Source organism: Agelaius tricolor, unplaced genomic scaffold (assembly GCF_023055355.1).
Source record: "Agelaius tricolor isolate 1412-34295 unplaced genomic scaffold, bAgeTri1.0.p SCAF_31, whole genome shotgun sequence".
NCBI classification, from domain to species: Eukaryota; Metazoa; Chordata; class Aves; order Passeriformes; family Icteridae; genus Agelaius; species Agelaius tricolor.
In genome coordinates this window covers 6,282,252-6,310,077 of record NW_027269291.1, presented here as the reverse complement: position 1 = coordinate 6,310,077, position 27,826 = coordinate 6,282,252, and the positions used below count along the sequence as shown (strand labels likewise).

At 44.3% G+C, this 27,826-nt stretch overlaps 1 protein-coding gene and 1 long non-coding RNA gene across 8 annotated transcripts in view; both read right to left on the bottom strand.

Moving 5' to 3' along the window:
• Positions 1–1,759: 1,759 nt before the first annotated feature.
• Positions 1,760–4,109, bottom strand: LOC139601681 (uncharacterized). The gene is made up of 2 exons (XR_011682977.1): positions 3,989–4,109; positions 1,760–1,967 (listed from the first exon to the last, which is right to left on the bottom strand). It is a non-coding gene; the product is annotated as an uncharacterized lncRNA (long non-coding RNA).
• Positions 4,110–4,684: 575 nt separating this feature from the next.
• Positions 4,685–27,826, bottom strand: part of TLK2 (tousled like kinase 2) — a 42,982-nt gene continuing 19,840 nt past the window's right edge. For all 7 annotated transcript variants that reach the window (XM_071450516.1, XM_071450521.1, XM_071450522.1 and 4 more), the window contains 14 exons: positions 25,722–25,814; positions 24,136–24,246; positions 22,860–22,996; positions 21,326–21,478; positions 17,514–17,580; positions 15,549–15,646; positions 15,091–15,172; positions 13,333–13,424; positions 12,213–12,302; positions 11,568–11,737; positions 9,998–10,136; positions 8,822–8,933; positions 7,807–7,914; positions 4,685–7,332 (listed from right to left, as the gene is read on the bottom strand). In XM_071450516.1, coding sequence (XP_071306617.1) covers positions 7,159–7,332; positions 7,807–7,914; positions 8,822–8,933; positions 9,998–10,136; positions 11,568–11,737; positions 12,213–12,302; positions 13,333–13,424; positions 15,091–15,172; positions 15,549–15,646; positions 17,514–17,580; positions 21,326–21,478; positions 22,860–22,996; positions 24,136–24,246; positions 25,722–25,814 — 1,626 coding nt within the window. In that variant the 3' untranslated portion in view covers positions 4,685–7,158. The remainder of the gene's footprint in view (positions 7,333–7,806; positions 7,915–8,821; positions 8,934–9,997; positions 10,137–11,567; positions 11,738–12,212; positions 12,303–13,332; positions 13,425–15,090; positions 15,173–15,548; positions 15,647–17,513; positions 17,581–21,325; positions 21,479–22,859; positions 22,997–24,135; positions 24,247–25,721; positions 25,815–27,826) is intronic.

The window sequence follows — 27,826 nt, the reverse complement described above, 5'->3', positions numbered from 1 at the left end:
GCAAGGACAAGGGGACATGGCTGAGTGCAAGGGATGGCCAACTGCACCTCTGGCCACAATCTCAGGAGAGCTCCTTGCCTCGGAAGATTGATTTGGAGCAATGGGCTTATCCCAGGATTACCCAGAACTTGAGATATTCAGTGTCAGTAGCTGGTTCCCACAGTTGAAGCATCTGTATCTTGTCATTTAATTGGAAAAATAAACTCTGGGTTTTGGCCAAAGCAATATCCCATGTAGGGAGTGGTCACAGTGGCAGGACTGCAGTAGGATGGGTGAAACAGCATTGGCTCGAGTGAAAGTCATCCTGCAGAAGGTTTGAAAAACATTTCTGGAGATAGATCCAAGCCATTTGCCCGCCTTTGGCTGGAGGTCTGACCAGGTCAGGAGCACTTGGGAAAAAGCAGGTCAGTCAGGATGGTCAGCAAGTTGCAAAATATGTCACCAGTGTGGAGTGGGACCCAACCATAATGGTGGGGGAGAAACCTCAGATTTGGAGCTGGGGTGCTCAGTGGCAGTGAGGCATCCTATGACCAACTAAGTTTGGGGTGGTCATGGGGCAGGATTGGTGTTTGCTTATGTGAGAGGCATTAGAGGAAATTATTTGGGGACCTGTGGACAGCATCTGTAGCCTTCAGAATTTTCTCAAGGAAGGTCTGGCCACCTATGAGGGCTGGCAGGTTCTAAGGGTCTATTTATTGTATGACCAGGGAGGCAGCATGTCCTGCTCTGTTACACTCTTCCAAGGGTGTTCCCCCCAGCCCATAGCTCTCTGTGGGACTGAGGGCTCCAGGAGAGCAAAGCCCTGCGTGTGGGCAGCTGCTGTTGGGGGACTCTGGTTGTCAGGGGCTTTGATTTTTTGGGGATCAGCAGCACCTGCCAGGTTCTGACAAAAGCTCAGCACTGCCTTGGCCTCATTCTGGCCTCAAAATAGGACTGATTGGGCCAAGATCAACACCCACCTGGCAGGCACTGTGCACTGAGGTCACTGCTTGGGGAAGAGGCCGTCTTGGCGTCTGCTGGCTCCTTCTCCCTTATGCTGGGAGCAGCAGCAGCAGGGAATGGCCACGTTGCTCTCTCTGTTGGAGACAGGCAGGAACAGCCAGTCCAGCTCCCTCTCCAAACTCCAGGCTTTGCACAGCAGGCAGTGAGGGTGATTGGTATCCTCTTGCTGGGATGTGAGGTTCGGTGGGGAATCCCATGGGGGTACTGCAAGGGACTCATCCCCAAGCTTTGCATTTGCACTCTTCCCTTTGGGGAGAAGCCTGGGGACACCATGGAGGGGCTCAGCTCCTGCACAGACCCGGGCACGTTGGTTGTCATCGGGGCCCCATAGTGATGCTCCTGAGGGTTTGGTTTTTTCATTATGGTTCAACATTGCAACAGCAGTTCTCGGCGCTGGTGGTTGAGGCTCCACTCCCAAGCAAGGAGTGTTGTAGGGCACCCCCTGTTTGCGTCCCGTGCTCCTCTCAATGTTTGGGATCAGCCCCCTCCACACTCAGCTGTGAGTAGAGGGATCCTGGCCAAAATGAAAGGCCCTTTCCCTGTCTCCGGCCCAACCGTCCCTTTGGCTCTTGCAAGGAGCAGATGGAGCTTTGCCAGGTTCCCTTAACGTGCTTGGTCAGCCTCATTCCCCCTGACCTCCTTCCCAAATTTGCTGTCTCCCAGCACTGCAAAAGGGGTCCCTTTGTGGGTGCCCCACACAGCAGCTCTCAGAGCTCTTTGCTGTTCTGTCTTCTGCAGCCCTGAAAAGTCAGACAAGTTCAAGCTGCAAATAATTTATTAAAACCAGATGTGCTCACTTGGAGCTGCCATGAGGAATTTCAGGGCGCTCCAGCCTTGTGAAGACCAGCGTTGAGATCCTGGCCTTCCGCTGCGGGGGCGAGACAAGGCTGGGGGCTGCCCAAAGAGAAGTGCTGCCTTCTGAGCCTGTTGCCTCTCCTTCCTGCCTGGCCTCCCCTGGAGGGCTCCTGGAAAGGGGCAGAGAGAGAATCCAGCCATTTACAAGAAATTTTCCTTTTAGAAAAACACTTGCTCTGCATGACTCAAGAGCAAATTGGCAGAACTGGCCTGCAGAGTGGGGAGGGAAAGCAGCTGGAGAGTAGTGGGAGGACAGTACATCCTGAACAGCATCTTCCTCTTGCCAGAAGTGGGTATAGGACCACAGAGCAGAGATCTTAACCCTGTTCCCTGGCCCTTTGCAGCAAGAGCAGCATGGTCCAGTTGGCCCCGAGTGCTTCATTTCCACCTCTGCCACTGCCTTACCTCATAGCCACGGGCACGTTCTCTTCCCACTTCCATCCCGCACCAGTTTTTTTAGCCTAGAGGGGTTTTGGCATCAATCCCAGCCAGTCTCCTGGGTTTGGGTGTGAGTGCGTGGATTTTCAGGATTAGTGGGAGCTGGGATCAGCCAATGCTGAACAAAGCAGGTTTGGAGTCCTGATCCTGATGTGGACCTGAGCCAAGAGCAAGGCGGTTGCCGGCAGGGCAGCGCGTGCTCGTGGTTCTTATGCAGCCGGAGCTTTCAGTCGGGAGAGGGCAGGGCTGAGCAGAGCTCTGGATTTTTTTCTTCCCCTGAATGCAAAGCAGAGCCAATCACCTTGTAACTTTGCTGCTGGTCTTCCCCAGGGCAGCACAGGGGGGAATGGGAGATCTGGCCTGAACATGAGGCTAAATCTCCCTGTCTTCATATTGCTGCTGCTCACAGCATCTCTGCATTTTTATCTTAATTCCTGTGTTTTTATCTCCATCCCAGTATTTTAACTCCATTTGGACCATGGCACTGCTCTGCACCATCCCTGCAGCCCAAGCAGGGAGGATGGGAAAGCAGCTCCTGGCCAGGGTGGCCTGGGGGATGGTGGCCTCATCCTACACTAGCGGGGCAGATGGTGGATAACCTCTATTTTCAGGCTTTCCTGAATCAGCTCAAAGCACTTCAGCCACCCCTTCACTGAATGTGTTTGGAAATGAGTAGCAACAGAGTGAGTGAAACACAAGCTGCAGCTGAAGGTGGAGGGAGAAAAAGACTACAGTAACCCATCCCAGGAGGAGATCCAGGCTGGGAGCACAGAGGAGCAGGGAACAGCACACAGAGCTGGTGGTAGCATGCAGCTCCTCACCATCAGCACATGCCAGCAGCTTCTTCTGGCCTTCACAGCCCCATGCAGCTAAAGCATGGAATGGGGGTGTGTCTCAGGCCTGCTCCCAGAACAGACAATAGTGTCCTTGTGGCCAAGAGCCTGCTCCTGGGTGTGAATGTAGTGAGGGGAGGCCGAGCTGCTCTGCATTTGTTTGGCCTTTTGCCCCCACCCAGGGTGATGGCCAGGGGGCACCCAGCTGCCCCTGAGGGCAGCACTGGGGCCAGGGAGAAGCAGAGACCACAGGGAGAGCCATGTGCAGCTGTGGAAAATCAGTCTTGGCGCAAAGATGCATCAGCATGTGGTAGCAAAGCTTAGGTCCAGGCTCACTGGGTGTCAGGGTTGTGCCTAATTATGCTCCCACACACTCCAGTCTCCTGTTCTCCTCCAAGCTGTGAGTAGGAAGGTTTAGTTTAAGGCTGCTTGAGCCAAGCTTGCGTAGCACCCATAAAACAGCATCCTCCAGCAGCAGATCTCAGGCAGACAGCAGCAGCGGTTACAAAGCTCACACTGTGGGTTTGCCAGGTCACAAACTGGGACTGGCCCATTTCGTAGAGGGAAGCTCATTTATAGCATGACTCCCAAATGCGAATGTAGGAGGCAAAGCATCCAGTGAGGCAGCCCCTTGGTGAATCTTGATCCTGAGGGTGTCAAGGTGTGTCCCTGCATGTGTGGGCACCTGCCTACCCACTGCAGGACAATGATGATGCTGCTGATGCTACTGAAGCACCATTGCTGCCTCTCCTGGCCCAAATTTGTCACATCATCTGAACTGGAACAGGGGGCTGGAAATGATCAATTGCAGCAGCAGGGAGGGAGCCAAGCTCACTCAGTTTGGTTTCACTTGCACTCACTGAGTTTGACTTCAGGCACAGTGAAGGTCAGGTCAGGTTTGCAGAGTAACCTGGGGCCTGGTGACTGTTCATCTGAGGAAGCAGCCCTGGCTCCTAGGGGATGCCTGGGGATGGTCAGCACATGCCTGTGGAGGAGCAACAGAGTGAGTTGGGCCCCAGCATTCCCCACTCCAGATACAAAAAGACTCAACATCTTCAGCTGCCACCATCCTTTTAAATTTTCTGTTGTGTATTTTTGTAAAGCTGACAAAGCCCAGCCCCAAGAAATTAAAGGAGCTGAGTTTCTTCACTGCTCAGGGTGGTTATTGTGGGTGACAGAGGGGACACTTGGGTGTTCATGGGCTGGGGAGTGAATGGGGGGCTGTGACCCACAGATTATCATAAAGAGAAAAGGTGTTTTTTTTTGTGTTCTCGACCTTTATGGCTTCTAAAGGGCAGGTGCTATTCTACAGGAAATGAAGGACAAATCCACCTCAGCTTTCTAATTTACATTCCAGGACAAGATCAATATCAGTAATTAAGTGACTCAGTAATTTTCAGCAATTCCCCCTCTGATGCAGAGATCTCACTGCTCTGAGCTATGGAATACACCCTTCCTCCATCTTTCCTCATCCTGTCTTGTGTCATCTCTGTGCAGCCACTGCAAGAGAGCTCATGCCAATGCCCAGAGCAGAAAAACAGTAAAAGCCAAGCAAATCAGTTTCTTAAAACTTATTTTAATATCCATATCTCATCTGTTGGGTAGAGCCAAAACAGTCTGGCCTGGTTTAAGTTACAAATTCTTCATACACTTTAAGTAAATGAACAGTGTGGCAATAGGGTCTGTTATTGGAAGTGAAACCCATCTTAACAAGGGAAGTGTTGCAGCCAGAATTCTACCAGGGTTCTTCCCTGCTGTCAGCCCCAAAAAGCCGTCACTGTCCCCTGGCCCTGATTGGGTGTCGCACAGCAGGAATAGATGCTTTTGACACAAAACTAATCACACCCACAGAGATGCACACACTGGATGGCCAAGAAACAATGGGACCAGGATAGAAAAAAACCCTTTTAGAATTCTCCCCGATGTGGACAGATACCAAATCAGTTTCGGCAAATGGGATGAAGCACCAACCCTGATTTCTCCTGACAGAGGCTTAATAAACATTGTGAAGCTCCTTGCTGGACAATTAACTTCTGGCTTAGAGCAGCAGGCATGGAAAGGGCTAAGAGAGGATGGCTGAGGATTTAAAGATGCAGTATTTTTGTTCTTTGTATAAAACACTACAGCAGTTTAGACACCACCCTAAATGCAGCTGCAAGGGAGTAAATCCAATTAAAAGCCCAAGAGTCACTACAAAAATAGTAAGAAAAATCAAAGCAGCAGAGTTCTCCACTTCCCTGGCCTGTTGCTTAACTCCAACAGACTGCTCCATTTCTTAGTTAACAAGTTCCTGATCAGGTTTAAGCACAGTATTTGCAGATGATGGCTTACAATAAGGCGGACAAGTGGCAATTCTGAGTGCATGATGGAGAACAGCACTTGCCAGGAGATGCCAGTGGGGTAACAGAACCACCCAAACAGCCCACAGGCTGCCACAGCTCTGGGTACAATCCTGGAGCTGTCCCACAAAGGATCTCCCAGCCCACAGCGGGCCAGGGACTGGGTTGGGAAGTGCGCACAGGGTGGTTTGTTTTTTAACCAGCATCCCGAATTGCAGTAGTGCAGGGCTCGTCTCCCCCCTGGGACAAACCCTGCTCCTCAACACTGCATCTTTAAATATTTCTGGCTAAGAACTCCCGCCACATGTTAGGAGCACTCCAACCTGGCTGCCACATGTTCAATTGCTGCGCTTTTTGTGTTTTCAGTTTTCCTTCTATGTGGGAGGGAAAAGGAAGCAGAGTGGGAGGCTCCCCACTACACAGCAGGCAGATCCAGCTGAAGGTACAAGACCCCTCCACGCAGTTTACAGGAGACAATAATTAGGGTGTTTGCTCCTTTCAAGAACATTATCTCATTCCCTGCCATCTGAAATCGGATGCAGTGATGGCAGCAAGTTTCATGAGTCAGCAAGTTTGAAAACTGTTGAGGGAGATTGGAAGCTTTGCTGCCAAGTCACCCAACAGAAAGGAGCAGACAAGGCTTCAGCTTCAGAACACTCTAACATGAACAAGCTCAATAGAGAGCTGTGTGGGCATAGATCACACCTGTGACACCTGAGCCGTGCTTCAATCCCCACTTGCTCTCTGCCTGCCAGCCAAGATCAGGCTCACAAGTGTGGAAAGCAATATGAGCATGATGGGCTGGGTCTGCAAAAACAGCAGCACTTCAACACATTAAAACAGTGCAACCGTTGGGAGAGCGATGAAGCAGCAGCTGAGACCTTGTGGCAGCCTGAGCTGTGATCCACTCTGATCATACAGTGACGCAGGCCTGTCCTCCCAGGGCTTCACCACCCTCCTGAGAAGGTGAATCATTCCTAAGAGGCCGTCCCAAAGGAGCAGAAAGCTGCACCAGCTGCAGAATGGACACTGCCACATACCTGCTAATACGGGTTTCACTAAGACCAGAAAACTGTTTTCTTCCAAAAAATTGTTATTTTAAAAAAATTGAAATTAATTAGGGGTAAAACACTAACTCTAGTGCCATGAACAGGCAGGATCAACTTTTTTCCCCTCCAAAGGGCAAAGAGTCATATACCATCCCCAGCTGAACCTTGGTGCTTCGAGCTTTTCAAGGAGATGTTACCTAAACTTTATTAAAAGAAAAAGAACAATGTTTAAATATCAACACTGGACTAGCCCAGTCTTTTTTCCAAAGTCCACATTCTTCATATGAAGCACACACGGCGTCCTGGATTCCCCAAGGCTGCATGTTCAGAAGTTCACAGTACATGGAACCATGTCTTTTTGTTTTTTTTCTTGAGTTTCCCCTCCTTGCTCAGAGCAGCCACGCTTTTGTGGTCACTGACTGGATAAACCTCAAGCCATCTCCTATCCACATGGCTCGGCCTAGATGCTGAAGGCTTTCTTGATGAGAGTTGATGTTGTCATGCTCTATGGATGGAAAAAAGCAAGAGAAAAAAGCACCTGGTACAGGTTTCTTGAGACCCTTGTGGATTCCTCTGTTCCAAAGGTGTTTCTGAAAGTCTTTTTGCCGGTTTCTCAAGCAGTTTTTGGCCTATTATTCTGTCTCAGTTTGAAGAGCTGTTATTGGATGATCCAGAGGTTGATGCAATTGCAGCTCCAGCTGGGCTGCTTGTGGATACAGATTTGCGGATGTGAGGCAGCAAGTAGGGGTCACAGGCCAGCTGCTGGACATCTATCCGGTCCTCCTTTCGATAGGCCAGACACCGCCGGATGAACGCCTGCAGCACCCCAAAGCCAAAGCAAGAATTAGTTTCTATGACAGAAACAGGAAGATTTTGATTCTTTGGGAGTGGGGCCAATGTGACAACCCCAGTGCCAAAATTCCTTCCCTATACACAGCCTAGCTCTTGCACTAAATCTCATTTTGGACCAGGAGAAGCATGGGCAGAGGCACCCAGTGTTCACTGCTCAGCCTGACAGCTGCAGTAATCATGGAATCACAGAATGGTTTGGATTGGAAGGACCTTATAGCTCATGTCATTTCAACCTCCCTGCCATGGGCAGGGACACTGTCACTAGACCAGGCTGCTCAGAGCTCCATCCAGCCTAGCCTCGAACACCTCCAAGGATGGGACATGCAAAGCCACTGATGACTGTGTGATAGGTGAGCATTAAACACAGAACTCCTTCTGGCTTTATGAAAATCAGGAGGCTGGAACTGCCTGTGCTGCCTGAACCTCAAGCAGATTTACCTTTGCTTCTGGTGTGACTACTGGTTTTGGAGGGAACTGCACCTCAGTAGCTTTCAGGATTGTGTTCTCCTGCAAGATATCCTGTTGTGACTGGTTGTGACCGAAGGGCTACCAAAAGAAAGAAAAAAGTCGTTAAAGGTTGGTGACAGGCATAAAAATCCCATAGCTCTACTGCTTATCATCACCTGACATCAGCATTTTTCCAGGCAAGCAGCCCACAACTGCTGGGAAGGTGCTGCGGATACCAGAGGACCAGGACACATTGTGTCCCGTGCTCAAATGAACAAAAGGGATCAAGCTGGAACATGTCTGGCTTGCCCAGTAGGGATCTCCACCTGCTTCCAGACCTTGTGGGTCTGTTAGACCATTGTCATCCACCTGAGCTAGCAGAGATTCACCCACTCATCTCTGCTGGGCTGGTTCCATGTGTCTGACTGACAGCACTGAGCAGCATGTGTGAAAGCCCCAGTTTTCACAACATTTAGTTACCAGGGACTCCTGAAAACAAGAGCCCATGGACTCCTTTCCCTTCTCCATCCTATCTTTCCTGTTGTCATAAAGCTGACAAATCACCTTTTCCTGATCCACGCTTTTCCCTTCCAAAAAAGTCATCCTAAAAACTCCTAAGTGGGTCTACTTTCTTTCCCCCCCATAGCACTTGCAGCCATCAAGACCAACAAAGACTCAGGGCATGGAAAGTGTCACAGACAAGACCAGACCAAAAACTTCAGATGACGAATGACACACCTGTCCTGCCCAAAGCAGCCTCAGTGGGAACATGCCCGGTGGAAAGAGATGTTCTGCAGAATGTCTTTTCTGAAGGAAATGCTAAAGGTAGAGCACAACACAGCCTAGTCTATGCTCCCCACTTCCAATTAGCATGCACTCTGCCCTGGAACTGATGGCAAGGAGACAAGGGAGCACATTCTAAGTCTGTGGAGAAGGAAGCAGAAGCCTGGGTTGCCTCCCAAAAGGTTTGGGAAACACCACTAAGAAAAGAAATTAAACACCTTACCTTTCTGCCATATAGACACTGATAGAAGATGACTCCCACTGACCAGACATCAACTTTATTTGAAATCTTTGGAGGTTCTTTCCCGACCACAAAACATTCTGGTGGTAAATACCTGATTAGAAGGAAGTGTTAAGAAGTTATGAGCAGCAGCTTCAAGTATTTTCTATGATTTCCTTTGGAACAGAAAATTCTATGATGAGATACTGGCTTGGGACTCAAGGGTCCCATTTCATTCCTGTGCATCTCTGGGCCAAGATCACCAATGCCTACTCCTTCTGGGAACAGTGATCCCAAGGACTCTCCAGATGCTTGTGTTCTGAGCTAGTCAGCACAGTCAGTTTCTTTTCACCAGAGCACGTAAAACAAGCCCATTCTCTTTTACCTTCAGAACTCATAATTGCTGTTGAAAGGGCTTGGCCAACAATTCCACAATGAAAAGCACACAGCCAAAATACATATTTCTAGAAATACAACCCCATATGCCATGCCCCAGTTAAAGACATTCAGCTTCACTCAGGGTACAGCTAGTTTAATTTCTAGGAACAAAACAAAGCTGTACAACACAGAATGGCCCAACAAATTTTCTGTTGCCCATGGTGACAGTTTGCAGCTTGCGTGACATCTAAGAGTCACACTCGGTGGCACTCACCAAGTATCTGATCTCAACCAAGGGTGATACAGTGACACTTGGCACAGAAGATAAAGAATTGGTGAAAACATGTCATTCAAGTGAATAGACAACACCATGAGATTTTTCGAGAGCTAGCTAGGGATCTTCACCTCCTAATTTCAGAAGAATACTCTTTTTATCTCCCTGATGCACCTGAATTTCCAAATAGGTACAGTATTTCCCTTGTTCTTGCTTAAGATGCAAGACTGAGCCACTCTGGATTGTGAAAGAGCAGCCAAGCCGCACTCCAGAGCTCGCTATCTCAGCAGCATAAGCAGCTTTTCACCAGCCTTTTGAATATGAGCTGGTTTTCAAACACTGACCTGTTGAACAGTAAAAAGCTGCCAGCCTCAAAAAGAGCCGTGTGACAATAAAAGCAGTTGCCAGGGTCTCAAACCTCCAGTGTGTCAAGCTAATAGCAGCACACACAGAGAGCTGACGCACTTCCAAAGCTGTTTATAAACTGTTCTTGATCATAACTTGCAAGTGCCCCAGGCATTGCTTACCAGTAAGTACCAGCCCCCTGTGATGTCAGCTCCATGCCATCAACTGAGTTGTAGCTGTCATCGTCCATGATTTTGGAAAGTCCAAAATCTGTGATTTTTATCTCTCCACATGCAGTACCATTGACTAGAAGAATGTTACCTAGAGAGAGGAAGGAAACAGCCCTTAGGATACACATTTATCAAGAATAAAATTGCATTGAGCCCTGCACAAGGACAAGGGACCTACAGTGACCTGCACCAGATGTTTTAACTCTCAAAATCCTGAACTTCAGAAACAACTCAGGGACTACCAAGTGCTAGAGCTGATCTACTCATCTTGAATGACCTAGTGACCTCATATTGCTTGGAGCCTCCAGATCCTGAGCCCTGTTAGCCAAATGAACTTCAAGCCCAGGCTTTGACCCCTCTTGAAGATCTTGTTGGAAGGGCAGGTCAAAAAGGAGGATTAAGGAGAGAAGTACACATACACAGTTATGACTCATTCTGCCCATAAGTTTTGAATTGCCCTGTCTTCTCAACATGCCAGAAATTTTCTCCTTCCTGACAGTGACTTTCTAAGCTCAAAAAGGACAATGACTGCTTAGGCAAGAGTCTTTTATAAACCCATCAAGAAGTCAGATCATCACTGTTTTTCTCCAAGCCAACAATAAAGTAGCAAAACTGTGTGTGATGGCAGCAGATGAATCACAGCTCTAGGCAGCTGCAGGCAGAACCCAGACAACTTGGGAACAGCCGGGGAGGAAACAGGGTCACTACAACCAGTGCAACAGCACCATCTCCCGTACACATTCCTCATGCTGATGCAACAAACCACATCACAAACCAGTTACACAATGCTGATGAGGTGCCACCAGTACAGGGAGACAAGCTAGGGATAACTGCCCAAAGAGATGGATGAATTTACTGGATTAGGAAAAAAGCTCTGTAGCCAATATGCATCATCGCAAAATGAAGCATTTCCATTTTCTCCCTTGTGGCTCTGCCCCAGCAGTAAAAGGAAAATATACAACACCATTTGGGGAGGATCTTCTCCACGGCAGATGTAACTGAATTAACTCAAAGGCAAACCTGAGCCATCTGACTGTGCGTCCTCAGCTTTGGGAGCTGACACACAATACGAAAAAACAAACATTTCAAAATTGGCTTCTGCCATTAAATTATCAGCCAGATGATTACAGAAAGAATAAGCCAGAAGAATGGGAACATGAAGCACACCAGTAATTGTGGGAGACTTTATGAAGCAATAACAAGCTCTTGAAGCGGAATACAAGCAGGACATTAAGAAAACTAACACAGCCATTTGGTGGTTTAAGGTCTCATTCTTGAAAATGTTACACCTCCTTGTTTTACATGTTACTCCTCCTTGTTTTATGTTGCAATTCTGGCAGAAAACGCCCTTTACACATTTTCCAAAGGTTCTATGCATTTTACGTTTTTTTTTCTTGCTGCAAGTTAGCTTTCCCAGACAGCCCTGTCTTCTTTCTGCTGGTTTGAACAAAGGAAACTGCCTCATATTACCTGTAACCCATTACATTTCCTTAGCATCCTTAAGCATGCCAACACAGCATACCTGGTTTAAGGTCATAGTGTATGATGGGAGGTTTGATTTCATTTAAGTATTTTAAAGCATTCACAATCTGCATGATAATGGATCGTGCCTCTTTCTCCGACATTAGCTTGTGCTGTTTCAGGTAGAAGTCCAGATCATTCCCCTCACAGTATTCTAACACTGTACAAAACCTGAAAGAAAAATAGGAGTTGTTACAATTAAGGCACCTGATATAAACCAGAACACTGTTACTGCTTGTCTGTAACTCACCCATTTGGCCAATATATTAAATTAAGAGTCCTTCAGCCTATGAATCCCTTTCTAAAAGTAAGCTACCAGGAGCACAGGCCTCAATGCTCAACAGTACAAAGGTCTGAGATTCCCCATTAAAGACCCAGAGGCTGAAAGCAGTATCAGATGTGGCATTTGCCCAGGGTCAAGAGCAGGATTTACCAGTAAAGCACCACATCTGACAGAATACACCACATTAGTTTGTGAGCTGGAGTCTCCAGAAAACCAGTGTATGCTGGAAGTACACCTTGATTATCTCTGCAGTAAAGTCTAACACTGGTGTGGACACCTTCTGGACTTTCCTGAAAAGTTTTAAATACTTTGTCTTTAGTGAATTGGTCAAACCATGGGAAAGGACAGAGCAACACAACTTACGAGTCAGTATCCAGTGAGAAGTAGTCATATAGTTTAACTATTCGAGGGTGATCCAGTTCTTTGTGAATTCTGTACTCTCTACATGCATGTCTGAAAACAGCAAAGTCTGAGCATTAGTCATACAAGTGACTTAATTCTAATAGGGAATCCAGACACACCACACAGCATCCAGCTCCAATCAAACCCATGCACATTCCTCAGACAGCTTCAGACAAATCAAGTGAAGGAGGAACTGCACAGAACAGCTCTTGAGAACCACAAAACTCCAGTGCAGCTCCAACCCTAGCAATGCTACATAACTTATCTTGATTAATGGTACTGCTTGCCAAAATAGAATAGCCTCATAAATCCTTAAGAGATTCAAGACAGCTGAATACAAAAATCAGCAAGTTCTAGAATTCCATGATGCTTAGCAGCCTGATTTCCAGGTTTCAAATTCAGATTAATTTGTCCCAGTGATTTGTTGGGGAATTAAGAACACAGCTTTATCTTGGAGAAGGCTTGGCTGTCACTCTGCAGAGTTATCTAACCCATGGCATTAGGGAGCAAGAGCTACCAACAGCAAAAAGCTTCCAGTAAAGAATTTCTTCCTAAGAAGAAATTAATTTATTTTAACCCTGCTCTCTTTCAGGCTGAAGCCATTCCTCCTTTGTCCTGTTACTCCAGGCCCTCGTAAATAAGTTTATTTTCATCTTTCTTGCAGGCTCCCTTCAGGTAGTGGAAAGCCACAATTACGATCACTTATTCTAGAAAACAAAGGGAAGGGGGAGGCTTCCAGAGAGCACAATGCAGGTATGTACCTGAAAGATGGGGAGGAAAAGCTGTTTCCCACGGAACTGCTTGAACATTTCAGAGAGAAGCCACTTCAGCGCTTTTCTCACAGAGCACTGATGCTTTAAAATGCAGAGGCACAGGGCTTATACAAAACTTTGTGTGCATATGCACATATTTAAAATATTTCTAATCTGACCAGAACTTTTGCAAGTAGCTACTGGGATAGAAAGTGGCTTTTGAAATGCAGCAAAGATAGGAAAAAAATTGGCAGCCTGTTCACAGGCACTGGATAACCAAATGCAGGAGGAATTGGGAACGTTGCTGGCTGCTTTACAAACTCACTTACTTGTGATAGTTTTCTTTCTTCTCATCCCTCCAGTTTTTATTTAACTGGTGTATTTTCACAGCTACATATCTCTGTTCTGTTAAATCAAATGCCTGCAGAGAGAAGAGCTGAAAATCAGTAGGAATCACAGTCTGAAGTTAATACTGCAAAAGCAGACAAGCTCTAACAAACCAATATCCCCACCCAGGAAATCAACATTAAAACAGTGAGGGAAAAGCAAACCCACATTTTGATTTAATATGTTGCACTAATGAATGCAAGCAACTTTGAAAACAACTGAATATTCTGCACTTAGATCTGACCTTCGCCATGGGATCTAACTCACACTGCATTGATTTTGGCATTTTACTACCAGAGTTGCAAAAGGACCAGGAAGACTAAATTACTAAAATATAGACAGTTTTTATACTGGGAAAGACCCTGCTATTATTCCCCCAAGTCCAAAATTCATTTTCTACACTTGAGTTAATAAAAAAGAACCCTCAAAATACAGAAGATTTTTCAATGCTTTGTTTCACACTGGTAGCTCAGCTCTCCAACTTAAAGCATAATGTTTCAGCATATATAAAAGCTGGAGAATTCAAGAATTTAGCAGAGCTGTGTGATCCTGTGCTTTATCCTTCCCTCCACTTCTTTATTATTTAAACAGTCCTTAAAGAATGGACCTCTGAAAATGCACTCACGGAGCAATGCAGAAATCTTCTACCTTGCCTGAGAGCAGCAACAATAATATAATGATTTCCAGGTCAGGACAAAATGCTGTGGTAAGTAAACAGGCATAATGTGTGTTCATCTCAGAAGTTGTCTACTTAATTCCTAATGCTTAATAGATTGGCCAAGAGGAAGGGCTAAGCACTTCTCTGTTTTAATAATAGTTACAACTCTTAAGAGCAGGCAGGTAGGAAATACTCATGCCCTCTTGCTTTCATCTGTGGAGCCAAAACTTTCTGCTTAGTCAGCAAAGCAGTTCAAAGTACTTAGACACAGCTCACACTTTCCCCCCCCCATCTGAGCAGTCTAGTCCCCTTAGTTTAGGTTCCTATTTTTGTGCTGCATCAGAACAATAAAGCACCATGAAGTTTCCAATGTTTGCACTGGCACAATTATATCCATTCTAGCCAAATTCAACATGAATTCCAAACTTCTGAGTACAAATGGGGTATACTGAGAAGTGGAATAGCTCTAAGTGTAATAGTCAAATAACAAGCACCAAAGTATCCCAGGTCTTGGCTGTTAAGAGTGTTGACACCGGGAATTCTCAGCTCTAAGGAATTCCCAAAACTACACAAACACACACACACTGTCCCCAGTCTGCTATTTCAGAGGGTAAAATGAAGGCACAAGAAAAAGAGGCACAAGAGCCATATACCCCCAGGAAGTACAGGCTTTGCTCTTATTATTGGAGCTATTTTCACTTATTTACAGAGATGTTCAGACTTGCTGTGCTGTCTCAGTAAGGCTTAGCCACTCCAGGTATTTGTGCATAGCATTTGAAGAAACAAGTGGTTTGCTTCTCTGTCCTAGCAAAAATTGAAGACCTGGTGCAACACTTTTTGACACTCATTTCAAGGAAATTTGATCCCTGAGGACAAGGCGAGCACCTGAAAATCTCAACTCTGATGTCTAATACAAGCCAGATGCACCATGAGCTTTGTACTCCTTTCTTCCCTCCATAACTTGTACAGCATTGAGAAAACACGTGTAAAAACTCTGCTTCCTGCAGATCCAGATTACACCAGATTGCCATTTCCAAGTTACCTTATATACTTCACTGAAGCCACCTCTACCCAGAAGATGTAGCAACAAATATCTATCATTTAGCGTTGGATGGTCTTTAAATCTGGTAAGAAAGACACAGTGTAAGAAGACAGAAACAATTACTTCTGCACAATAAATTACAGCTACTGCACAGCTAAGAAATTATGTTTTCACTTTCAGACAGAGAAATATAATTGTGTTAATATCTGACAAATTTGATGCTATTTGATCACTCTGCACTAATGAAAGGCTATTTAAGGGTACCTTGATGAATGTGGAAGCCTGTCTTACATGAACTTAAAGCTATACCTGTACCACCCCACAATCAAGTGACTATTGAGTTATAAAATCAATTTAAAAAGGATTATGTAAGAGATTATGAAAAGATTGTTTCTCGTTATGAAAAGAACAAATAAAAAATTACTTTAAGTTCTTATCCCTGAATCCTATGTGCTTACTGTGAATTATCTTCATTGTGTATCCTTTTCAATTCCCTGATGTGCAGATTTCTAACCCTCTCTAGTCGTTCCAGTTCTGCCTGGATCTCAGCTTCTTCCTGCACAAGGAAAAACCAAAAGGTAAACACAACACTCTGTAAGGTACTGCAGGTAGTGTTTCCCCCTGACTTATGGAAACACAAATGCAATTCCACTTTTGAAGAGGTTATTGGCATAAAACGTGTCTGGGAGATCACAGAGATGGTCAGAGTCAATTTGCAGTCATGTGGCGAGTAACAGGAATGGAAACTGACTGAGCAGTTCTGTTCACACCTACATAGACAGGAGGAGACATATCTTTACACCTCCTTGTTTATAATAGTTTCTGTAATTAAGAAGTCTTGTTGCTCTGGTCTTGCTCTTTCCCCAAATAAGTGCCATGCAGCTGTTTTTGAAGGAATTTCAGTTCTGGTGGGACAAGAGAAAGAAGACAACCCTCAGCAGTTAGAGCAGGGATGTCAAGATGACATATGGGATGGGGCAGCATCTGGACAGGATGGGAAGTGTGAGAGAATGACATTATATTCTACTAGTGGTAACTGCTCAAACAGGTCAGAGTGTTCCTCAATGCCACGTGGAAGTTCTGACATAGTGTTTGTCTAGCTGGAAGCTCTGGTGCCCTCAAAAATTACATGAGAATTCACATCATTGTGGCCAGGGCTGCAACCCTCAATTCAAACATGCTCCCTGAGCAGTACAATTTGTGCATGTGACTCAGGGGACACTGTTACCCATCTGTCTTGTGACTCCGCTCCTTTCCTTTCCAACTGGTTCTATTTTTAGATATAAAGAATGAGCCAGTTTCCAAAAGTGGAGAAGGGTAAGCACAGCTTCAGACAATGCCACGATCCCAACACATTACTTCATTTTCTATTAAGGTCCATTTCCAAATGGATTCCTCCATTCCAGGGGGGCAATGTTATGCCAAGGATAGATGGACCTGCAGTTAATCCCCTGGAGCAATACGGGACCTGTAGAGCCAGCATGCCAACAGCATTCTCTTGCCTGTGTCACTTCTCTTTGTTCACAGGTCAATAAAGCATAATGGGCAGACTGTCAGCAGATTCTGGGTGTGCAGTAACCTTTCCCTTCCACAGAAAATAACAAGGAGTACAGACACATTAATGAAGCCTTGCATTCAGCTTGTGTGTAACGGTTACAGGAAAAAAACTAAATGCAGAGCTCGAGCACCACCTGAGAAAGGAAGAGGCACTCCAGCAAGACATTTACTTCCTCTTTGGTTCATTTCCAAAAGAAAACTCCTTGACCTTAGCAAAGATCACACCTAACCAGGAAATGGCAGAAGACAGCTACTTTTTTTCCCAATATTTCATCTGTTGAAGCGTTCCAGAAAACTCATTTATAGGTCACCACAATCACTTTCAAGGTAACCAACAGCTTATCTAAATATAACCTCACCTGCAGGTACAGTTTCTACTGAGGCCAAGGTATTTGAGAACAAACGTGCAGTGCCGCTGCCTGAACAGGACTGGCTTGCAACAGCCCAAGAGATTTTATTGGAGTGATAATACTGGTTACTCAATATAACAAAGAACTGAGCAAGTCAATGACTTGCATTCTTTTGTTCTGTTTTTATAATTTTCTTCCCTTGGTCCATTCCTTACTGTTCCCTCATGTTATACACATTCAGAGTCCATCACTAGACAGGTCACAGTGACAGAAGATGTATCAAAAAAGTAGAATTTCTGCACGAAATCCTAACTGTAAGGACAGAGAAAGCTATTTATTGAAGCAAAGAACATCTTCTGTGAATATCACCGCCCCAAAAAAAATTATTACAAAATTCTGGCTAATCCTTGAAACTGCAAAACCCTCTTGATTATCAAACGACTAGTGACCTCTACAGAGAAATGCTCTCGTTCACAGAATACTGCACAAAAAGCCTTTGCTGCAACTAGTTCTTACCTTTTTAAGATGACCTAGTCGGAGTTTGAAGATTTCCTCCTGTTCATGGTATTCTGCTAATGTTAACCTGCATGAAAAAGGAAGACTCAACACATTAGGTTTCCAAACATCATAAAGTGAGCAATCTATAGAATGCACATTGCCAGTGGAAGTAACAACTCCACAGGGTAGATCAACAGCTAGCACAAAAATTTTTAGATAAACTCTGCAACTTATATTTTTTCATAATCAGTCTAAAGGAGAACACAACCTTAAACCTTAACAATATCCATTAATTTCAAATTCAAGCTCCTAATAACACCCATATAGGCTACTGACTTTTAAAGAAGACAGCTAAACCATAATCTAAATATAGAAGAGTGAAGCCCAAATATTCCACATCTTATTTTTCTGTGTAAAGTTCGCTTTACTGACTCATTTTCAGATTTTTCTTTATATTAAAGCTGGATAATTCAATCCAGCTATTCACTCTGAGACTAGAAGCACACCTGGCCACACAGCCACTGTGAACAGAGCAATGACCTGAGATTCAGAACTTTTTCCTGTTTCAGGTTCTGTCAAGTGGCTTCCAGGGAAACCTTTGGAAATTTACTTTATCATATTTTCAACCTCACATGTAGTTAGGAGAAGCAATGGGCTAAGGAAAAGAATCCCTATTTTATTGGTAGTAAATTATGGCAAAATTTCTGCGCCTTACACTAAAAGAGTGACAGAGCCCATCACTAGTGAAATGCAATGACACACTGAGGTCTTTAAGACTAGAAAAATTTATCACTATATTAACCATCTCATTACTACCAACAAGGAATTTGGTAAAAGCATCATATGTGAACATAAAGCTATGACATGCTTATCAATTGCATCTGTTCACTCTGTAAACAAGATCTGCACGTGACAGCATGCAAATATCTTCTTCTATACCTAAATTGAGTTCAAAGCATATCCCAGGAGGATTTCTGCAACACCAATTATGCTCTACACAGTACTTTCACACAAGGTTAGTGCAGGAGGCCTCCAGAGCATCAACACCTCAACTTCTTTCAAGGGGGAACCGAGTCCTATGGCTGTGCAGGGGGACCTTACTCAGTAAACTGCGAGGTGAGAGCATTCAGCTCATCAAATGCTCATCTTGAAATGTCCCAACGTCCCTCTGTTGATAATGCACAGAGTTCAGGTACTTGAAACAAGGCCTAAAGTAGTTGTTACCTGATAAATTTAATGAAAAACTCATAAGCCAATTTCCCTATGAAAGAATCTTGAGCAGAAGGAACTCCTTATTACAAATTAAAGATACATGAAAAACAAAGCCAGTACCAAAAATGGTCACATGTTGTCTCATTCCTTATAAAACTGCTGACGGCCCTGAGCTGGATTTGAGGATCCTTGTGAGTCCTCTCCAACTCAGGATATTCTGTGATTCTACGATTCTAATTCACACACACAGCATAAATTTTAATTAGATTCAGATAATCTTAAAGACTGTCCCGAGAGTTTAGGTCTTTGTGATTCTGTGATTCTTTGGTTGCTGTTGCTGTGTAAGGAATAAAGAGTAATCTGAATAAACCAGCAACAAGGTTTGCACATATGTTTGTGCACAAATAACAAACACCATCAGTCTACTCATTAGGGCAGAGATATAACGAGCACCACCAGGCTAACAATGCCCAAAATAGCTGTCACAGCAACCATAACAAAAATCAAGGGGGCTCTGAGACAAACACTGCCCTGTTTCACAGAAACATGCTAGAAACACCCTACCTACCTCTAGCACAGCTAAAGGCTGCCCTAATGAATCTCAACCAGCCCCAGCAGAATAATCTTCCTGAATGAAAACTCTTTTCTCATTCACAGACTAGAAAACTCATTTTGGGAGAGCTTGTGTTTAAATTTGCATCACAGGACCTTCCTCTCCTTTTTAAGACACAGCAGCAACCATAAACCACAGAGGAACCAAAAATCAAAAAGGAACTTGGCTGTCTGCTTCTCATTCAACTTTTAGAAACATTTATATTGAAATTGCCTAAAAATCAGCCTCTGTAAGAGTTCCAAAAACTGAAGGGAAAAGCCTCCCTCCAGAGGTCATAAAATTTTGTTCCTGATACACAATGGTCCAACAAATGCACTTACTGGATAACTAATGATTAAGCAAGTAGTCAGTCAGTCCAGTTGCTACAGCTGACTTGCAAAAACCCCAGTGTTATCACATAAACTACAACACTCCACATGAACCATATCCATACACTGGCAAGCAGTTTTTAATCAAGTACATGATAAGAAGCTTTTCTAAACCACAAAAATATCACCCTAAAACATATCAGTGAAGAATGATAAACCAGTAAGAAACAGAGAAAAGCCTTGGGAGCCCAAGACGCTTCCTAGCACAGCATGGTAAAGCTGGATTATGCCAAGGCAGGCTCATAGCACAAGCAGAAGCATCACAGATGTGACCAGGATTTCACCAGGACCTGTGCTGCCATGTCTCCAGAATAAGCCATGCTACAGCTGCACCAGACTGCTGGAGAAAAAGAAGCCCACAAAAAATGGGGAAAGCTCATCCTGTCCTTGGGAAGGGAAAGGTAACCACTGTGAATAGCAATATTTCAAAATATCCACGTACAGACATTCCATTTGCTCCTCCCAGCTCAAACCTGGCAATAAAAAGGATGACTTTAAAGTTTTATTTAGTTATTTTCAGGCTCCCTTGGCCAGAATGAGGGGGAAATGTCTTCAACCAACTTAGTTATTTGCAGAAAGCACACAGTGCTCTCCAACACAAGCCACCTGATCTTCAGGCACCTGTATCCCACTCTGGGGTCACAGCGCTGGAGCCGAGGGCACCCTGAATATCACAATTCACAGTCTTGTGCCATCTCTGCTGAGACTGTGAAGGCAGTGGGAGCTTTTGCTTCACATGTCCTTTTAAAGATTAAGACCAAGAATTCAAAGGGCTTCTGGAACTTTGAGGTCAAGTCAAGCCCAGGAGATTTAATAATGAAAAGCGAAAAGTGTCAATGAGGGTTATGGTATTAGCCTACAGCAATAAAATTAAGTCAATAAAGGGAACTAGGAGAAGGCAGGGCTAAGTCTATGACTAAACGTACTTCCAACTCACAAAAGCTTCTGAAAAAACAATGTTCTAAAGTTCTTTCAAGTCCCAGTTTTACTCTAGAAGACTATCAAGTCTTTTAGAGCATCAGTAATTTCAAAAGAGGCAGGGGAAAAAAACGAAAAACAAAACACGAGAAGAGTAGCACTTCCACCATTTCCCTGAGTCGCCTATGTGTGAAGAACTGTTTTGGAGAACAGGCCAATGCTCAATGCACTGTCTCTATAGAGAGCATCTTACTGCTTCAGCATCCCAAATAAATTGTTTCAAAACTTGTAACTCAGAATTCTCCACAGTAAATATACAGAAGTTGAGGCTTCTAAATGTGTACAATTTTGTTTTCCTTAAAAAAAAAAAAAGCACCATGTATACCCTGATACTGATATCAATTCTGAACATACAACACTAAAGCCAGAGCCCACTTTTCAAACCTGACCACAACAGAATACTGAAAAAATTACTGGACTCATAAAAAAAATAAAGTTAAGCTCATACAAGTCTGGACTCAGCAATGATCCTTATTTTACTTCAACAAAAACTATTTAGAACTGGAGCAAGATGTTGCTGAATGCCAGGCTAATTCCACAACATTCATTCATGGAGTGAAGCCTGGAGGCAAGGGCAAGATTCCATTTCCCAGGAGATATTTTGTGCTCTAATCAAAGCATGTGGCTTTGCCATGCACCAAGAAGGCCACAGAACCTACGTTTCATTTTCTGCTCCGTTGGTCTTGCTCTTGCGCTGCTTCTGCTCGGTGCTTGCTGGAGGGGTCTGGCCCATCGCGGGTGGCTTCCGCTTTGCTAACATTTTTCGTTGTCTTTCTATTTCTTCCCGCTGGGAATTTATCCTTTCCTGTTGCCTGAAAAGCAGAGAGGAGAAAAAACATGACAGATAACTATGGGTGTGCACTTGGTTGTCTTCAGCATCTGTTCTTACCAGATTGGACCCATGAATTTCAAATCAGTTGCACTTGTAAGATTTGTAACAAAATATTTTTGTACAGAAAAGGGAAATGTGCCAAATATGATGAGTCAGAGTTTTAAAGGTATTTTTACGTAGAACAGGATTATTTTCCTGGCTCACAGAAATCTTCCAGTAAGTGAAAGGTTTAATTCATGCAGAGGACATCCAAAGGACTTGCTAACCCCATGGAAACCTAGGATCCATGGCAAGTCACTAACTTTCCACACACTTTTTCCTAAAAGCCTCTGTTCAAAATCTCAGATTTTCCTGTTAAAACTATTGCTGAAGTCTGGCACTGTCTGAGAAAGTATCCTTACACTTCAAAAGTACAGGTAAGCTATCCCAAATTCTCTGGAATATAACCAACATCATTCCCGATTTCACTAAGGAACTGTCTCTCCTCCAAGATGAAAAGACTATCTCAAACATTTTATAGTGACAAAAAGCACTCTTGAAATTTCAAGTCTAAATGACCTAAGCATTTGCTTACCTACTTCCTTTTAAAAAGGGACTGAGACTGCAGGTAAGCATTCCAGAAGTATTTTTTCCATGATTTCCAGTATAAACAAAGGAAGAATTATAAAGTCCTTAATCTGTGCCTAACAAGAGCTGCACCTCCCTGTCAGACTACAGAGAAGTGGTGTGATTTTAAAGGATCGCACATAACTCTCTAATGCAATTAATTTGCCGAGTCCTACTTAAAGGTCTAGGCCAGGTGGGAATTGACTGGATATTTCCATTAATATCCCGCATAAAGGGTCTCTGATCTTCATTTCCAGGTTTCTGCAGCCTCTTTGATCACTGTTACCAGAAGGCAAAACAAGTTAAATAGTATGGATTTTCTCTTTCAAGTTTCTATACTTTCTACTTAAGGGAAAAAAAAATAGTGCAAGCTAATTAGCCTTCTTTTACCAATATACGCAAGGATGCAAATCAAATTGACTGATTCACAATATATGTGAGATTTTGGTCCACCCCTCCATCTCAAGCACTACACAGCCAGGTGGGTGCGCTGAGGATTTCCGACAGGTAGTAACAGTTGGCCCAGAGGCGAACTCAAACCATTTCACTCCACTTCCAGTCTCTGGAAGTTTCAGTGGAGATGGATTTCTCACATCAGTGTGAAGAAGTTCCCCATTGTCAGGAGTTCCTCTCTGATCCTTCCATGCATCAGTCACACCATTCTCACATTCTGACGTGCAAGACATCACACACAACTGCTAGGGTTTTTTTCCATTTCTGCCTCTGAAGTTAAAGACAATTCTGTTTGTCCTCACTTGATGAGGTTCTGGAAGGCATAACCATCTGTCCACTGCTCGGTGAAGGATGCGCCGTGCCGCACCGTGGTGAAGTGCCCCAGCCTCAATCGATCCTGCATGCTCTTATCCCGGCATGCCATCTTCTCCTGCTTTGACTAAAAGCAAAATAAAGCCACGTAAATATACAAGCTATAAATTACTAAGCTAAGGGCTGTGCTGCATTTTAAATCACCACCAATTCTTTCCACTTTCTATTATTTCAGTTCTGATTATCTGAAACCCAGCTGAATATCACTGACCAAATTACTGCTGGTGCTTCACACTGGTCTGGCAGGCATTTGTTCACCTCCATCATGACATTTCATCCTCACTCTTCCTTCCTGATGACTGCCTGGGCAGCTCACTCATCCTATGATCAGCTGAGATCAGCCTGGCAGTAGGATTAAAACTGTCTTTTTCTATCAGTAGCCAAGATAGACTGCAGGCCCAGCTCTCACCAGGCCCTTATTCAGGAGATGAAGAAACAAAAAATGTACCTTGAATCAATATTAAGACTAAGATACAGTGATCAGCTAGCTCAGTCCTTGTCTTGTACATGTCCAGAAGTGACACAATCTCTGCTAGGTCACCACTCTGGAGAGGGGAGCCCTTCTCAGCCAAGAACAATCAGCTCTGTGACAAAACCAATTCAAACAGACGACATGTCCCAGCCAGCACCCGAGTAGTTTTGCCATCCAGTACCCACAAACAATAGGCATAACTGGCCAACAGGTGAAAGAGTAAACAAACCCTTACACTGTTTAACCATCAGGAAAGCTGGAAATCTTTCTGTAATGAACCAGGCTGCATGTTGGTGAACGTGGCACTGTCCCCAGTGTGTTTTTTTCAGTGTTACACAAAGCAACAATCTCCAACTTTGCCATTTGAAAGGTCTAAATCGCCTGCCCATGTCCCAGAGCGTATCTGCAATTCCACTGCACAATGGGACACTGCTCCTGCCTTCCCAGAGCTGCACAACGTTGCTTTTCACGTGTATGGGTTTCCAAATCAAGCAATGCCTGCTGCATTTCGAGCTCTTTCATTTAAGCAAGAGATCACTCTGCCAAGTGACCAAATCTGAACATTGTGAACCACTTCAGCCTTTGGATTACATTCCTGTTTGCAAATAAGTAATTCAAGACAGAATTCCAGTTATCTTTTATCACTGAAGCAACAGGAGCAGGTTTTTACTGCTAAGAAGACAGAGGTGTTTTCAAGGACATGAACTGTGGCTGCAGAGATGTCCTCTGCTAACCTTTTCTATAAGAAGCTTCTTGCTCATCGTTACACATCGATTCAACCGCTCCTTGTACTTCTCCAGCATCTTTTGCTGCTCGTCTATCTGCCGTCTCAAATCACAGTTGGCCTAAAAGTGAACAGAGAACAAAGTCTGTGACTTCAAACCACTGAGAAGAGCCAAACTTAGCATCACATAGGAAGAGCCATGGGGATTAAAGTCAGCAATCAGCAGGCTAAAAGAACAGGTTTTGTTTAGCAAAACATCCAAGACAAACTTTTAAGTTTTTAACTCACACCTTAACATCCCTCTAAAACAAGGAAGTTCTGGGGTTTTTTTTGTTAAGCATTTAAGACCTCCTTGCCACAGCTACAAAGTCTCAAAATAGCTTAGTCATTGCTGGACTATCCTCCCACTTTAGCCACAATATTGGCAGAGTAAAAGGATAGGGAAACTGTATTTTCAGATAAGTTCTTCTTTGAGTCACTTTCCATCAGCCCTTCTACACAGACTGCTCCCAGTGGCAGCTGCTGGTTCACACCACCACAGCATGCAGCACGACTGTATGTGTAATCACTTTCATTAACAGAGTTAAATGTAACCATTTCCCTTCCAACTAATGGTCTTGTGAAAACAAAAATAATTTAAAAAAACTGCAACTATTTCCTGCCTCATGGATTGTTTCCCACAAGCACACATGTGCACACAATGAGCTTGACTGAGCTCTTTCAGGTGCTGAGACCAGACACACAGAAAGCCTTCCCTCTACTCCCTTTAATGTGCTTTCTAATGCTTTCCAACACTTTACAAGAGCTGCCTCTCCCAGCTGATGAAAGCTAAGTCAATTAGAACTCCTCCCTCCATTAAAACAAGATCCTTGATTTGAAGGTATTTAGGTATTTATCTTTTACTGAAGAATACTAATGGGTTAAGAGCTTTTTTTTTTTTTTGGTTTGGCCAAAGGATATTCTCATCTCTATACATGTCTCTGATTCTTCTCAATGAGCATTTCAGAACACGGCTTCTCAGGCCACTGAGAGGCTAGTGAACATGCTGCCAAACAGAAGGCAGAGTCAGCTCCTCAGGACTTAGAAGAGGGGAGTAACTGGGTGGAGGGAAAAGGGAGTCACCATCCCTGGAAGTGTTCAAAAAACACAGATGTGGCACTTGAGGACATGGTTTTGTGAGAACATGGTGGTGGTGCTACACTGATGGTTAGACTTGGTGATCTTCAAAGTCTTTTCCAACCTTAATGATTCCATGATTCTGTGAATTCTGCAGAGAAACATGTTAGGTTAACCAGCAAAATACACAAGTGTGCAACAGATCAAAGGGAGAACAGCACTGCTGAGGCCAAAAACCCCAGAGCTACAACAACTCTGCATTGTACAACCAGATACTGCTTAGGTTCATTCAGACCCAAACAGTGTCCACAGCCCAGACCATTATCCTGCTGGTAAGGGATCATTGGATTTGTTTTACCTTGCAAATGTTGGCTCTACACCTGGTATACAAGCCCCTGCCCTGCAGCCTGGCTGGCACAAGCATTCTAAGTACCTTTAGATAGCAGTGTTTAGAAGAGTTGTCCCACTTTAAATACTTACTCTTAATAAGTCATCTATCCTCCCCTCCTTCTTCTCCAAGTCAGAGTTCTTACTGTTTTCTAGTGCAGATATTTTTTCCATTGTGAGGTCAGACTGTAGGGAAAAATCACCATAACCATGTTTAAGACAAATGGATAATGTTTCAAATAGTCAGCACTAAAGTCCCAGTGTAACCCTCTGCTGAGCCTCAGAAGAACTGATCCCCTGCATCCTGACATTCAGGGGAAGAATGTTCTCCATTATTCATTTTGTTGTTGCATGGTGGGCTCCTCCAGCACAGGAGGTGCAGTCAGCCAGCACAGAGCTCTGAAGAGCACAAACTGGTAACTCTCAACAGCCTAAAATATCCTCTGTGTCCTGTGAATTTTACATTTATAGCTGAGTTTTGCATATTTTTTGGTGGTCTCTATGTCGGAGAGCTTACACAGAAAAAAGGCTTAAGAAAAAAACCCCACACCAAATCCCAGTCCTTAGCAGGAGTATCAACTTTATGACCTTTCATGAGCACACACAGCCACCAGCAGACAAAGACAACACCTGCAGGCTCTAAAGTGGTCCTGACAGAAAACACAGGTATTCATCTTAAAATATTTTAACAGATTGACAACAAGAATGTTGGGCACAAGCTTTTGTTTCTGATAAACTAATGTATTAGTACCCACTGAGGACAGGAGCTTTATAGCTCTTGAGTGAAAACTATCTGGAAAGTTTTATGGGATGCAAAACATCTCAAATACCTTCAGTGAAGCAGTGAAGTGAGAGTTATACCTAAGAACAGAAGACACACATTATATTCTTTAAATATTTCAGATTCAGCACTCCAATTAAAGGGTGGCGAAGGCAAAGGAGTCAGTATGTACCTGAACACAGAATCTAAAACAGCCAAGTCAACACAGAGGAAACTCTCCAGGATTGTACACACAGATTTCACAGTCATGGTTGGCAGGCACCTATTCCATTTCTGAGAAGAGATTGCAGAGGCTTACCTGTGGAGATGTAATATAACTATTCTCCAAATTTCAAGCTTGCCTGGAAGTCAACACCATGGAGTAAGAGACAAACCTGGCAGACTGTTGCTTCCCAACATATGCCCAAGTATGGAAAAACTCAAACAGAGCTCCTGCCAACATGGCACATCAAGCAAGATGGGGCTAAAATCCCAAGAGACAAAGAAGCGGCCTGGGCAGGTCACCTCACCTCTGACTTGACTTGGTGCATGCTTCCTTGCCTGCAGGAAAAGCTTTGCCATGGGAGGCACCATGCAGGATGTCTGCAGAGAACCTGGTGCAGCTGGTGGCCAAACAGCAGAAAGTTTCTTTAGTAACTGACTGTTATTTCACCTAGGCAAGGGCAGAGACATACTTGCCCTGTGTCAGATAAAGTCAGGATACATACCCTTTCATGTGACTTCACCCCAAGTCACCTCAGAGCACTCAGGCACTAGCACTAACTGAAAACACTGAGGAAATCATGCTGATTTGTTTCTTGCACTGCCCCAAGTGATTGAAGCTGGGAATCATCGAAGTGTATCTATTTTTTAACTCTATCAACTCCTAACAGGCTTGGGAGGGAAAAACCAAGAATGTGTACAGGACCTCATCACACCACCAAACATCGTCCTAGATTCTTTCCTGCACATACATGCCCCACCTAGATCTCTGGGGAATATCATGAAGCTGAACACTGGCAGAAAGCTTGTTCAGATAATGTCTTGCAAAGAACACAGACCTTGTGGGTGTGTTAAGCACAGAAGAAAATAAGAACTTTTTGTTTTTTCCTCCAGGTGACACCACTGTTTGACCACTGTTTTAAGCATGGGTCTTGGAACAACAAAGATGGACATAATCTCTGGCAGGTTCTTGAGTTGTGGCATCATTCTCACACATTCTTAAAAATACAGACAACAAATGCGACCCTAGTGACAAAATAGAGCCCAGACTTGAGCAAGTGAGTATACCCCCAGAGGGGAGATTGCTGTCCTTGAACACAGAACTTCTACCACCTGCAGGGTTAATGGAGAATGGACCTTCCCAGCAACAAAATAACCTCTGACAGAGACTGGTGTGAGGAAATGATAGTTTAAAAGGGAAAGACACAGAGAGATC